The sequence below is a fragment of the Neovison vison genome, chromosome 10 (assembly GCF_020171115.1).
Source record: "Neovison vison isolate M4711 chromosome 10, ASM_NN_V1, whole genome shotgun sequence".
Lineage (NCBI taxonomy): Eukaryota > Metazoa > Chordata > Mammalia > Carnivora > Mustelidae > Neogale > Neogale vison.
In genome coordinates, this window is record NC_058100.1 from 32,716,047 (window position 1) to 32,728,325 (window position 12,279).

Consider the following 12,279-nt stretch of genomic DNA (forward strand, 5'->3'; position numbering starts at 1 on the left):
AAAACTCTTGACTTTTTGTTCCCTAGTGGATACAAGTTGAGTTAGTGTGCTCCCCAAGATGCACCAAATCATTGCTCCCCAAATGGCATTTCTGAGAACTCAAATGAATGCATTTGCTTTATTTCAGTTCAACCTCTTTTCTCATTGACAGTACTTTGTATAAATATAGACAGTATTGGTATGATGATTATATTTCTGAGAAACAATAAACGTATCACACAGAATTATCAGTCAAAGTGTAGACAATGCAGTTGCCAACAGGAACAATGAAATGATGCACTTAGAATTCGTAGAGGATAGCAGCCTAACCCAGCAAATATTTTGTTGGGCATAAACAAGGAAAGCCTTCCCCTGAAACCAACTAAGAAATATTTAAAAGCCTTAGCATTTACACACAGTCTTGAGCGAGTATATAAATAATAAAAACGATGCCTTGAACAAGTACATAAGCAAAGGGAAATTCAGTTCTGAGGATCCTGATAGGAGAAAATGCATCCCAGCACCAAGAGTAAGAGTACACCCAGCAGAGAGAATCAAAATAAAACTATTTATGAGTTCTGGCAGTTAAAGATTACTTAGTTCATTAGTGAAAAGACATTGAAATTATACACAGCCTCTCAGATAACATCTATAGAAATATGCAAATACACTCATACATGTATGTGGGTATATAGCAACCTTATATAGTTCAGTCATTCTCAAATATTAGTTTGAATTATCACAAGTTCTGCATTAGCAGACCCCTTGAAGAACTGTTATATGCCGCAAGCAAGTAAACTGAATCTGCCTGTTATAGTCCAAATAGTAGTGACCAAGTAAGTTAACTTTCAGTGTACATTTTTCAGATTCCTGCCTGAGTGTTCTGTAGCCTACATACTCCTATTAACTTTGTTTTTCACCTTTTTCTGGTAATATGGATTCCTTATTTACATGCCAGATATTTCCCTGATAATCCCTAAATAATTCCTACACCATTTCTTAATAGATGCCAGGAAAACAGATTTTGACTCCAACTTTCCTATAAACAGGCTGAGTGATTTTGGTGAAGTTAATTAAACTTCTAAACTACAGTTGTCTTATCTGTAAAAGGACCTTTAAGGATTCTTCTAATTGTAAAATTCTATTTACCTGTGATTCTACTAAGGTTTGGCATTTACAGTCATTTTGTGGTTCAGCTTAATATCATTAGGTATCCAGTAAAACAGGGAATTGGGGCACTGATTTAAGTAATTTAGAGAAAATTTACTAACATATTTAGTACCTGGAATTTTCATTAATAAAATGGAATTTCATTTAAGAGCTACAAAAAAAGATTCAAAATGAAGTATGCATTGCTAAGAAAGTCACTCAAAATAGAATTGAAAGAACACTGAAGTAGGAAAAGGCAGGTCTCCTGGTTCAATGCTCAGAACAAAGGGAACTTTTGATTCTTGTCAATTGCATCCCAAACTCCTTCCTTCTACTTTGGACTGAAATAGAGATAATATAACTACCTAGTAGCTAAACAGCCAACTGTGTATTAAATTGCCAGTTTACACTATCTTTCAGAAAAAATTTTCGTGACGTTCAGTCTTTATGAGCCTGCACTCCCTGCTGACAAGTCAAAGCACTTTTCATTTTCATTGACTCTGTTTCCGGGGTTACGATCCCCAACACTCAATAAGTGCTCTGTTTGTCTCACAGCCTCTTCTTGACCAACATTACTTGGCATAGTTGGTAGGATCCAAAGTGCCTGAACTCTGTCTCTGATGCTGCCACAGATTTGAGGAAGGTACCAAGAGTTCCTTGCAGTCTGACATAGCCTTGGTGGCTTCACCTCACAATCATAAATCCTCTTGGTCCTGAACCCGCACCGTGGTCAAGGCTCAGGCCTTTATTTGGGTGTCCCCCGTTGCTAGCTTCCATCCTCACTCATTTTTGCAGGGAGGATCTATCTTCACTCATTTCAACTGGAGTATTTGGGTTTCAGGTTCTTGGTAAGTACTCAATTATGGGAAATCCTCCTGCGAAGGAGTTTCTAATAATTAGCCCCCTGCTGTAACCTTGTGTTAAGGAATATGGCCCTTCTTGCTGTGAACTTTTGCCCCATTGTATCAAATCACCCAGAATAATTTAAAATTTCATTGGCCAAAATGGGCACTTTGGATATCCTAAAATTAGTTTACTTGCATGCACAACTGGAAAAGGGTTACAAAGGCAATCAAATGGGATACCTACTTCAGTTCTTAAACATATTCAAGATTCTAAAAATCTTCTCTTTAAAAAATGCCATTCAATTGACTGAAGCAAACAAACAAGTTTACAAAGACCCACCCTCTGTCTCAGGCACATTGTGTTCCCTTCCTCCTCCTCCTCTGTCTCTGGGCTTTGCAACAGCCATCCTGCACCAAGGTCCTGCCTTTGGAGCCATCTTCCTTTCCCTCTGCACCATCTTCATTTCCTCTGTACCCTCCTCCCCTTCCTCATTCCAGTCTTCTTGCCAGGATTCTGGGGACAGCTCTAAAACAATCTTCACGGCACACAAATAAAGATCCTCAGTAAAAAACTCTGGTCATCATAGCAGTTATCCTAGTCCATCTGCAGGAACACAATTAAGATTCAACGATTCTTTTGAGTTTTGTACCTGAATCATGGCATGAATTTTAAGATGACACTATAAGGTTTCTGTCTCTCTCTATCCGTATGTCACATGCTTCTACATATGCACGTTACAGTGATATACTTTCTCCCTCTGACAGCATTGCCAAGTTACTTTATAAAAGAGCTCCATTTAATTGGCCTTTTAAAGACAATGAAGTGCTTACAAAAATGAAGTATTCCAAAAATTCCAAGAAATACAAAAAACACTAATCCAAATATTTTTCAAGTTCACATGATCTAGAACAGTCTCAATAAATAAATGCTAGTTTAGTAGAGAACAAACTGATGGCTGGGTGGGGGGTGCAGGGGGGTGTGGATTAAACAGGTGAAGGAATTAAGGACTGCACTTGTGAGAAGCACAGGCTGTTGCATGAAAGTGTTGAATCAATGTATTATATGGTAGGTTAACTAAATAGAATTCAAATAAAAGCCTTAGTAAGGGCGCCGGGTGGTGTAGTCAGTTAAGCATTGGGCTCTTGGTTTCAGCTCAGGTCATGATCTCCAGGTCTGGGACGGACCCCCACAGTGGGCTCTGCGTTCACTGCGGGGTCTGCTTGAGGATTCTCTCTCTACCTCTCCCTCTGCGCCTCCTCCATTCTCACTCTCTCTCTCAAATAAATAAATCTTTAAAAAAAAAAAACAGCTTTATAAAAAGGGGAACATGGGTGGCTCAGTCAGTTGAGGGTCCAACCCCTGATTTTGGCTCAGGTCATGATCTCAGGGTCATGAGATTTCAAGCCCGAATGTGGAGCCTGCTTAAGATTCTCTCTCAAACTCTTTCTCCCTATGCCCCTCCCTTTGCACACGTGTGCACTCTTTCTCCCTCTTAAAACAAAAAATTAAGTAAAAGAATTTAAAATAAAAATAAATAAATGTTACTTTAAGCTTGCTAGTTTAATAAAAACAAGAATGTCTTCAGAGTTATCAGCATTAGATATAATGGAGATACACAATTTTTTTCTACCTGGGTTTCCTTAATCATAACATCTCAGGCTATTCTTTCAAAACCTGTCAATAAAAGAAATAATTTAAGATGATGATTAGCAATTTAATGTTCTAATCCAAGTATAACAGCTAAATGAAAGCAATTTAAATAAATTTAAATGAGATTATGTTAAACCAGATAACAGATATTCACTGCCCATTTAGGTCATTTCCAAATAATACAACATATTGACATATTGATTGCTAAACCTAAGTTTATTTAGTTTTGGCTTTTAAATTTTTTACAGAGAGATCAAAATATGTAATATTTAGGCCTATTTAATAAACAAATTTTTGCCAAAAAAATTAAAATAATATGAGGGGGGAATATATTTCTAGAAATTATGAAATGATGAAACATATTTATAAATTTTCCAGTCCACAATTGTTTATTACTTAGGTTTTACTAGGAATTAAGAATTCTAAGGGTTGGGGCACCTGGGTGGCTCAATCATTAAGTGTCTGCCTTCAGCTCAGGTCATGATCCCCAAATCCTGGGATCAAGCCCAAGCCCCACAGCCAGCTCCTTGCTCAGTGGGAAGCCTGCTTCTCCCTTTCCCACTCCCCCTGCTTGTGTTCCCTCTCTCACTGTGTCTCTCTGTGTCAAATAAATAAATAAAATCTTAAAAAAAAAAAAAGAATTCTGGGACGCCTGGGTGGCTCAGTTGGTTGGACGACTGCCTTCGGCTCAGGTCATGATCTCGGAGTTCCGGGATCGAGTCCCGCATCGGGCTCCCAGCTCCACGGGGAGTCTGCTTCTCTCTCTGCCCTTCTCCTCACTCATGCTCTCTCTCCCTGTCTCTCTCTCAAATAAATAAATAAAATCTTTAAAAAAAAAAAAAAAGAATTCTAAGGGTTAAAAATTCTAATTAGTATTTATGAAAATAAAATTACTAAAATTCAACAAGGAAGAAAATGACTGTGAAAAGCAGGCAAGGAAAGTAGGGTGTGTGTTTTTAGTAAAAGAAGGTATGGGAAATGGAAATGCATTTTGTTGAGGGAAATGAAAGTGATTTTGTCCTAAAGCTAGTTATTTCAGAAAGAGAAGGAGCAACAGACAAACTAAGCTAGGCACAGAGGTTTATAGGAAAGAAATCTTGGAAAAGGAATTTTATGCGCGATCAAGTTGGCTAAGACTAAAATCAATTTATTTAAAGTTCCATTTCAAAATGAAAGAAATATGAGGGGCACCTGGGTGGCTCAATGGGTTGAGGCCTCTGCCTTCGGCTCAGGTCATGATCTCAGGGTCCTGGGATTGAGTCCTGCATCAGGCTCTCTGCTCGGTGGGAGCCTGCTTCCCCCTCTCTCTCTGCTTGCCTCTCTGCCTACTTGTGATTTCTGTCTGCCAAATAAATAAATAAAATCTTTTTTAAAAACGAAAGAAATATGAAAAGTACACTAGTTCAAAATTTTGGTTTTCTCTGTTAAAAGGACAAAATTTTCTCAAATTGTTGGCCGCATAACAGATTGTACAAAAAGTTTCTTCTAATGTAGTCTGCTTAGGAAACAGATTCTGTTTTGTCTTTATCACATCTTTGATTACTTGGGAAAGCTAAGTCTTCTCTGAGAAGAACAGCTAAGGTTTTTGTAGTATGTATGATCTTCTGTATTTGTCCTGAAGATTATTTTGGTTAAATGGATTATTAAATATGGTTTTATAATTTTCTGTGATCCTATTGGGTTAAGTGTCCAAACCTTTTGACATTTTTAATAAACTCCCCAAAGTCAACTTCTAAAATGAGGTCTTCTTGATCTGGAAAATTCCATAGAACCTAATAGGCTTACTTGATATGTTAAATCACATGGAAAGCATTGTCAAATAAGAAATAATACTATACTTTCTTCCTATAACATCTGTATAGGTATGCATTGTTCTAAAAATTGTGTGAAATCCACAGAAATCTGAGTATTTCCTGATAATAATGTGATCAGTCACCTTTAAAATGTGTCACAAAAATAAGCAACTCGCATTGCAAACTCCACTGTCACACTCGTCATACTCAGCATCTGTCTCCCAGTATATTAACCTTTTATGAAACCCTCTTACTGTCTTCCCCAAATGTCATTATTGCATATTATCATTCTCTAAACCCTGCTACTCTGTTACCCTTACCTTCTGATGACAGGGACATCTTCCCTTACCATCTAGGCTCTTTGATTTATGGCAGTTAGATTTTGTCCATCTGCTACCAACTCAAGAATGCAACTATGTTTTGTAATGGTTTGTATGTTTTCTCACCGAGCAGAAGCCTTCCGCAGTCCTAGAGCTACGGCCCCAGCTCTATGGTAAATATTATTGGAGAAAATAACTCCAAACTGGGGAATACCCTCTGAACTTCACGATGACTGAGGGAGCCACTTCACAGGACAAACATTACAGGCCATCTGCCACAGCCAGTCAGTATCACAACACTTTCATTGCATATACCAATCCCCAATACTCTGGCACTGTAGGACAAACACAAATGGAATAAACCTCCAATTGACAAAACTTGCTAAATATTTATTTTTTAAAAACCTTTTTTTAAGATTTTATTTACTTATTTGAGACAGTGAGAGAGAGCATGAGCGAGGAGAAGGTCCGAGGGAGAAGCAGACTCCCCATGGAGCTGGGAGCCCGATGCGGGACTCGATCCTGGGACTCCGGGATTATGACCTGAGCTGAAGGCATTTGCTTAACCAACTGAGCCACCCAGACGCCCATAACTTACTAATCTTTCAAATTACTTTGGTCTATAGCCCTTCCCTTGGTATTATTTAACCTAAGATCCACTCCATTTAGTAAACACTACTTGTCTCCCTTGGAAATCATTACCAGAACAACTCTCAGGATGACCAAGGGATGTATGAACCCGCCCTACTGAAAGGAAATGTCCTAATCTATCGTGAAGACCTTATCAAGGTCCTTGGAAATAATACCAGCCTCATAGAGCAATCCTTCCCCAGCACACTCAGAGGAGATAAAGATCTTTAATATCATAATCTCGCACCTGGAGATTTGTTTCCTGGAAATGTCACCTTCACAAGGATGCCCTCTAGCCTGACTGGAAAGGGCCATATCAGGTATTGTTAACTAACCTCTGTGCTGTTAAATTTAAAGGCACTGACCTGTGGATTAGCCGTTCTCATTTAAAAAAAGAAAAAAAAAAAGGGCATCTGCACCTGACTGGACATCCCACTGAAGATCTCAAACAAAAAATATCCAGACCCACACAGAATCAACAATCTGGACAAAAGCACTTGGTACCTGAAGCAGAGAGACAGCTTTCCTGAGTCATGACCGAGCTTGTATAAACTCACCAAAGACTCCCACTAATGCTTAGTGTCCACGAAATATTTGGAATAATTCTTGTAGTAGGCATTTTAGCACTCTTCCTAATCCTATTTCTACCCAGGGATTTTGACTAATACTTTCTGATCCTGCTTATTATTACCCAAATTAGAGGAACTAAATGGTAGACAAAAGCCATAATTCAAATAACCCAAGCCATAGCAAGTTTTTTCGGGTAACCTTTCTGGCTGAACGTCTTTCTCAGCCCACTATGGAAGACCAGGAGACTCTTGGTCATCTCATTTATAATTTCACCCTTCTCCTTAATTTCACTATACACCAGATTGCCCCCTCCGATCTCACCTATCAAGTTAAAATAGTTTTGCCTCCCAGAAAAGGAAATCCCCTTTGCTTCACTTGAACCACCCAAAATACCAGGGAAAAATATTTCTATTTGTCCAACAATTTATCAAGAGCTATAAGCCTCCTATATTTGACTCTTGCAGACAAGCCAAAACACAAATAAAAAGTGTAAGTGTTCTCCAATAGGCCTTTCTAGCCGTAACACCAAAAGGTTCTTTCAGTTAATACCTGAAACACATCCTCTTTCTGTCTGCTCAAAATAAACAGACCTCTGCTTTCTCCTGCGATGCCCTCTGTACCAAAAAATGAGTCCATAAATAACCAGACCAAAGCAGAGACACTTTGCACTCCTACAGGACACATTTTTGTCTGCACTTACAAGGGAGAATCTTGGCATCTGACTGCCTACACACTGAAGAATGGCAGGACAGTCTCCTGGGATATCTAACTTCCCCTTTTTCTGTCCTTAACTCGATAACTAAAGGAGACCACACAGGAACTAAGCATAGAGTTAAAAGAAGTCTTTCCCCTAAAAGAACTGAAAGAAAATGGCCATCCTGACTCATCCTAAACCCCTCTGAATATAAAGATAATAGCTGTGGACTTTCTCAAGGCTGTGGTCTCCCATGAGAGATAAACCTTAGTGAGGGGCCCAGTTTGGGAGGATCTTCAGTTGCTGGCTGGAGTGAGGACATGATCAGAAACCTTTCTTGGACCATCAGCAGAATTGCCAAGTCCACTCCCTGAGCCATTAGAGCCAAAGGAAGTCCTTGGAGACTCTACCTCATGTTGTCCCTGGTAAGAGCACAGCATTAGCTTATTTGCTTGAGACTTCTTGCTGTACATGGGTAAGAACTTCCCATCAGTAGAATTGGAAACTGCTAAGATTTTTAAGCTTGCTGAATCTCTAATCCCATCCTCTAAAACCTCTGGTTAGATTTCAGACTCTCGGATATCTTTAGTTGGCTCCTGACCAGAATGCGACCATTTTAAGATTGAGGCTACAAATTATCTTACTTCTCATTGCTTTAATTTGTTCTATATTCATTATTATCACACTGTCAGTGCTTTTCATGGCCACTGTGCCAAAGTCTGTCAGAACTCTGAGGGTGTTCGTTCAAAGACTCAAAACCATTCATCAGGTCTACCCTTTAAGTGAAAAGAAAAGAGAACCTAAGTTCTAAACCTTATTTCCTCAAATCTCTCCGTTACTCAAATGTAGCTGTAAGACCTTCAGCGAGCACGCTTACTGGACATATCGCGTATCAGACACTGTGAGACTCTGGCCTCCAGGAGACATGATGGGGCCAAATGGCAGGTTGCCAACCGCTCGGACCATGAACAGGGACTGCATGATCATAAAAATTTGTCACTGGTGCTTTCTTACCAGAGAGATCTTGATGAGAAGGGGGAAATGTGAAAGAAAAATTCTAAATGAAGTAAGCATTGCTAAGAGAGCCACTCCCAACAGAGCTGAAAGAACAGAGAGGAGCGCAGGGGTGGCTCAGTGGGTTAAGCCTCTGCCTTGGCTCAGGTCATGATCTCAGGGCCATGGGATCGAGTCCCACATCAGGCTCTCTGCTCCGCGGGGAGCCTGCTTCCTCCTCTCTCTCTGCCTGCCTCTCTGCCTATTGTGATCTCTCTCTCTGTCAAATAAATAAATAAAATCTTAAAAAAGAAAGAAAGAACACTGAGGAAGTGAGGCCTATGCATGTCTCCTACTTCAGCTCTCATGTTTCAATTCTCAGACCACCATGAACTTTTGACTTTTGTCAGCTGCAACTTGTCCATTGTAACTGCCCCCCCAACACCATCACCACCTGGTGCTTCGGACTGAAATAATATAATACCTGTTAGCTACAAAGCCAATGTGTATTAGATCGTCAGCTTAAACTCTGCCATCACCAATCCTAAGTCTTTAAAAAGAAGTTGTGTAACCTTGTGGGTTTTGCCTTTATAGGCCTGCACTCCCTGACTGTTCAGAGCACACTTCTGATTGAAGCAGATGCTGTGTCTCCTGGATTGCAATCCCTAAGAGCCCAGAGAATGCTGTGGTTACTTCACAGCCTCTTCTTGATCAACAGAACAAAACCATCATCATCATCATCTGGGGTTCTATATGGGATTCTATATGGTATTTTGGAAATACTTTGTTAAGGATATTAGGCTCTAATCTTAACCTAAAACTAAAATCCCTGAAATCAAGGAATTACAGGCATGAAAGATACACAAAAACACATACACACATAAATCAAATTATTATAATCCATATCCAAATTTGTTGCCTCCCAAATCCCAACAAATTTATGCCTTCATTTTTCTACCTGGCATCTGATTTCCACCTTATCACACCAAGATTACTTTGCACAGTCACTTTTCTGAGCCTCATCTTTAAAATGAAAGGATCAGATGATGTCCTCCCTGAGATCCCTACCTCTAACACAAGTTATTTGTTACGATGCTTCGTAATCCTTATAAGAAAGGACCAAGATAATCATGGTATTTATCCCATCAAGACACAGTCTTAATATTTAACCACTTAATCTAACAAGAGAAAAACAAAACAAGCAAGCAAATATATCCAGTAGTTTAAGGAACCATTCTAATTCCTACGGCATTTCTAAAACATGAAGATACATTCTTTTAATAGGACGTGCCCTTATGTCCTCACCTCTCTCTTTAGCTTTTCTCTCTTCAGTTCTAGCCGTTTTTGCAGTTCTTTCTGTCGAGGGGAAAGACAGTATGTTGAGGTCACTGGAGATACATTTGCAGACTGGGTCCTGTGATTAGATTTCCCATTACCCTTACTTCGATCTGAGTTGACAGCAGAGCTCGGACGTGTCTTGGGGTTGGGCGGTGGCTGAGGGAGGTAAGCCAGTGGCTCTTCTGCTGATGAGTGAGCAACTGCATGAATCCTTGCTATAGACTCTTCCTTCTTTGCCCCATTGACACTTGAGTTGGAAGATCTGGGGGACAACTGATGAGGTTCATTTTCTGTACCATGAGCATGAATGGGGGGCAAAAACCCCTGACTCTCAATGTCTTGTAAATTCAGAAGTTCAAACTTTCCATCTCTCTCTACTAGTATTTTCCTATCCTTGTTTTCTTCACCGTTTCCATCAGTTAGTGACAGGAGCACATTTTCCTGTCCAAATTCATTGGAAATACATAACTGTGACAGTTTTCCTGACATACTACTTTCATTTTCAAAATAATTTTTGTGATTGTCAGTGTCTTCCAGCGGAGGAACTTCCAGATCAACTAATTTGTCTTTGAATTTGAGTTTTCGCTCTCTTCTATCATTCACAGGTTCTTGATTCTGTAGGATCTTGTTGGCTTGTATAATTTTCTCCATAATGTATCTCCTTACTTCCTCATCCTCTTCCTCTTCCAGGTCTCTCTGGCTTTCCACTCTGGATTCTTGGAAAGAGTTTTCACTATCTGAATCTGATATGGGATCCAAAGGTTGAATACTCGGTACAGAAATGAAATCATTTCTTCTTGGTGAAAGCTCATCCTTCGAAGATTTGTCAGGATCAGAATGTTGTTCGGTGTGTTCTATTTCTGTTTCATTGGCTTTTAATTCTTGGTTAATATTCTCTTCATTCCCACAAGCCATCTAAAAAAAATATGAAGTTCTCTTGAGTAAAAATTGAGACTCTTTGTTCATATATATGAACAGATTATAGCTAATCTGAAATGAATTTCATATTCATGCAATGTATCTTATGAATGGGAAAATGCACATGCTTATTTTACACTCCACTCATCATAGTCTAATTCGTGTTTATGAGCACCCCAAGGGAAATACATGTGACAACAGCACTTTGGGAGAAATTTAACCCTAAATCTGAATTTGATGTTGCTAAATGCTATATTAATATTTTTTAAATGTTCATGCTAGTGAATGAAAGGTAATTACAAATAAGTCATTATTATTTCAACATTCTTCCTCTATAAAATTTTCCTCCCTTTAAATTTTCAGAAGAAAAAAATTTTTTATGTTTTCTCCTTATAATACTTGTATTCTTCAAAAAGGTATCTTTCTTTCCAGAATCATTACAATATCAGTCTTTGGTCAAGTTCTAATCACTTTGAGGTTCTTAAAATCTTTTCAGATTATTATTGCTGCTATTTTCTGCAGGATCTATACCGAAATTCCAAGTTAGTTTTTATCTCTGGATGACATTTTCCCTCCTCAACTATCCTCAGAGGCCCCAATAATCTATGCTAAACACCACCACATAACTTGGTTTTACATTAAAAAGGCATAATTCCGGGGTGCCTGGGTGGCTCAGTCATTGGGCGTCTGCCTTCGGCTCAGGTCATGATCCCAGGGTCCTGGTATCAAGCCCCACATCAGGCTCCTTGCTTGGCAACTCTCACTCCCCCTGCCTGTGCTCCCTTTCTCACTGTGTCTCTATCAAATAAATAAATAAAGTCTTAAAAAAAAAAAAAAAAGCACAATTCCTTTCTCCCTCCCTCTCCCTCTCAAATAAAAAAACAATAATTTTTTTTTAAAAAAAGTATAATTCCACAAGAACAACATTTCACATAGACCAAGGAACAATTCCACATAGACTAGTCTTGGAGTGTCACAAACCCTGTGCTCCATCTGCTGTGTTGAATGAAAGGCTTCCTACCTAACATCTCCCCCACATACAAACAGACTCACCGACCAAACAAACGCTCTACCGGCAATACTTTTTCTTTCTCTCAGACAACCCTCCCTCCTAGAACAAGTCTGTGGGAAGTGCTACTTGATGCTCTCTTCAACTCCTAAAAATTCTCTTCCTCTTTTACTTGCTCCAAGATCATCTTCTCTGATAGCGGCCTCTTCCTAACCTGCACAGCATTGCTAGATGTCTGATAAGCACATCAACCTGGCCCATTAAAATGTCTAACAAGACGGGAAACAAAGTGTGCTGGAGAGGATGTGGATAAAGGGGAACCTTCCTACATTGTTGGTGGGAATGCAAGCTGGTGCAGCTACTTTGGAGAACAGTGTGGAGATTCCTTAA

At 39.3% G+C, this 12,279-nt stretch overlaps 1 protein-coding gene across 6 annotated transcripts in view; it reads right to left on the reverse strand.

The window, feature by feature from the left end:
• Positions 1 to 12,279, reverse strand: part of CCDC181 (coiled-coil domain containing 181) — a 35,728-nt gene that overhangs the window by 15,393 nt on the left and 8,056 nt on the right. For 5 of the 6 annotated variants that reach the window (XM_044266916.1, XM_044266915.1, XM_044266912.1 and 2 more), the window contains exon 3: positions 9,930 to 10,877. In XM_044266916.1, the coding sequence (XP_044122851.1) occupies positions 9,930 to 10,877 (948 nt within the window). Of the gene's footprint in view, positions 1 to 2,313; positions 2,510 to 9,929; positions 10,878 to 12,279 lie in introns of all 6 variants that reach the window. The other variant, XM_044266917.1, reaches the window with a different exon arrangement.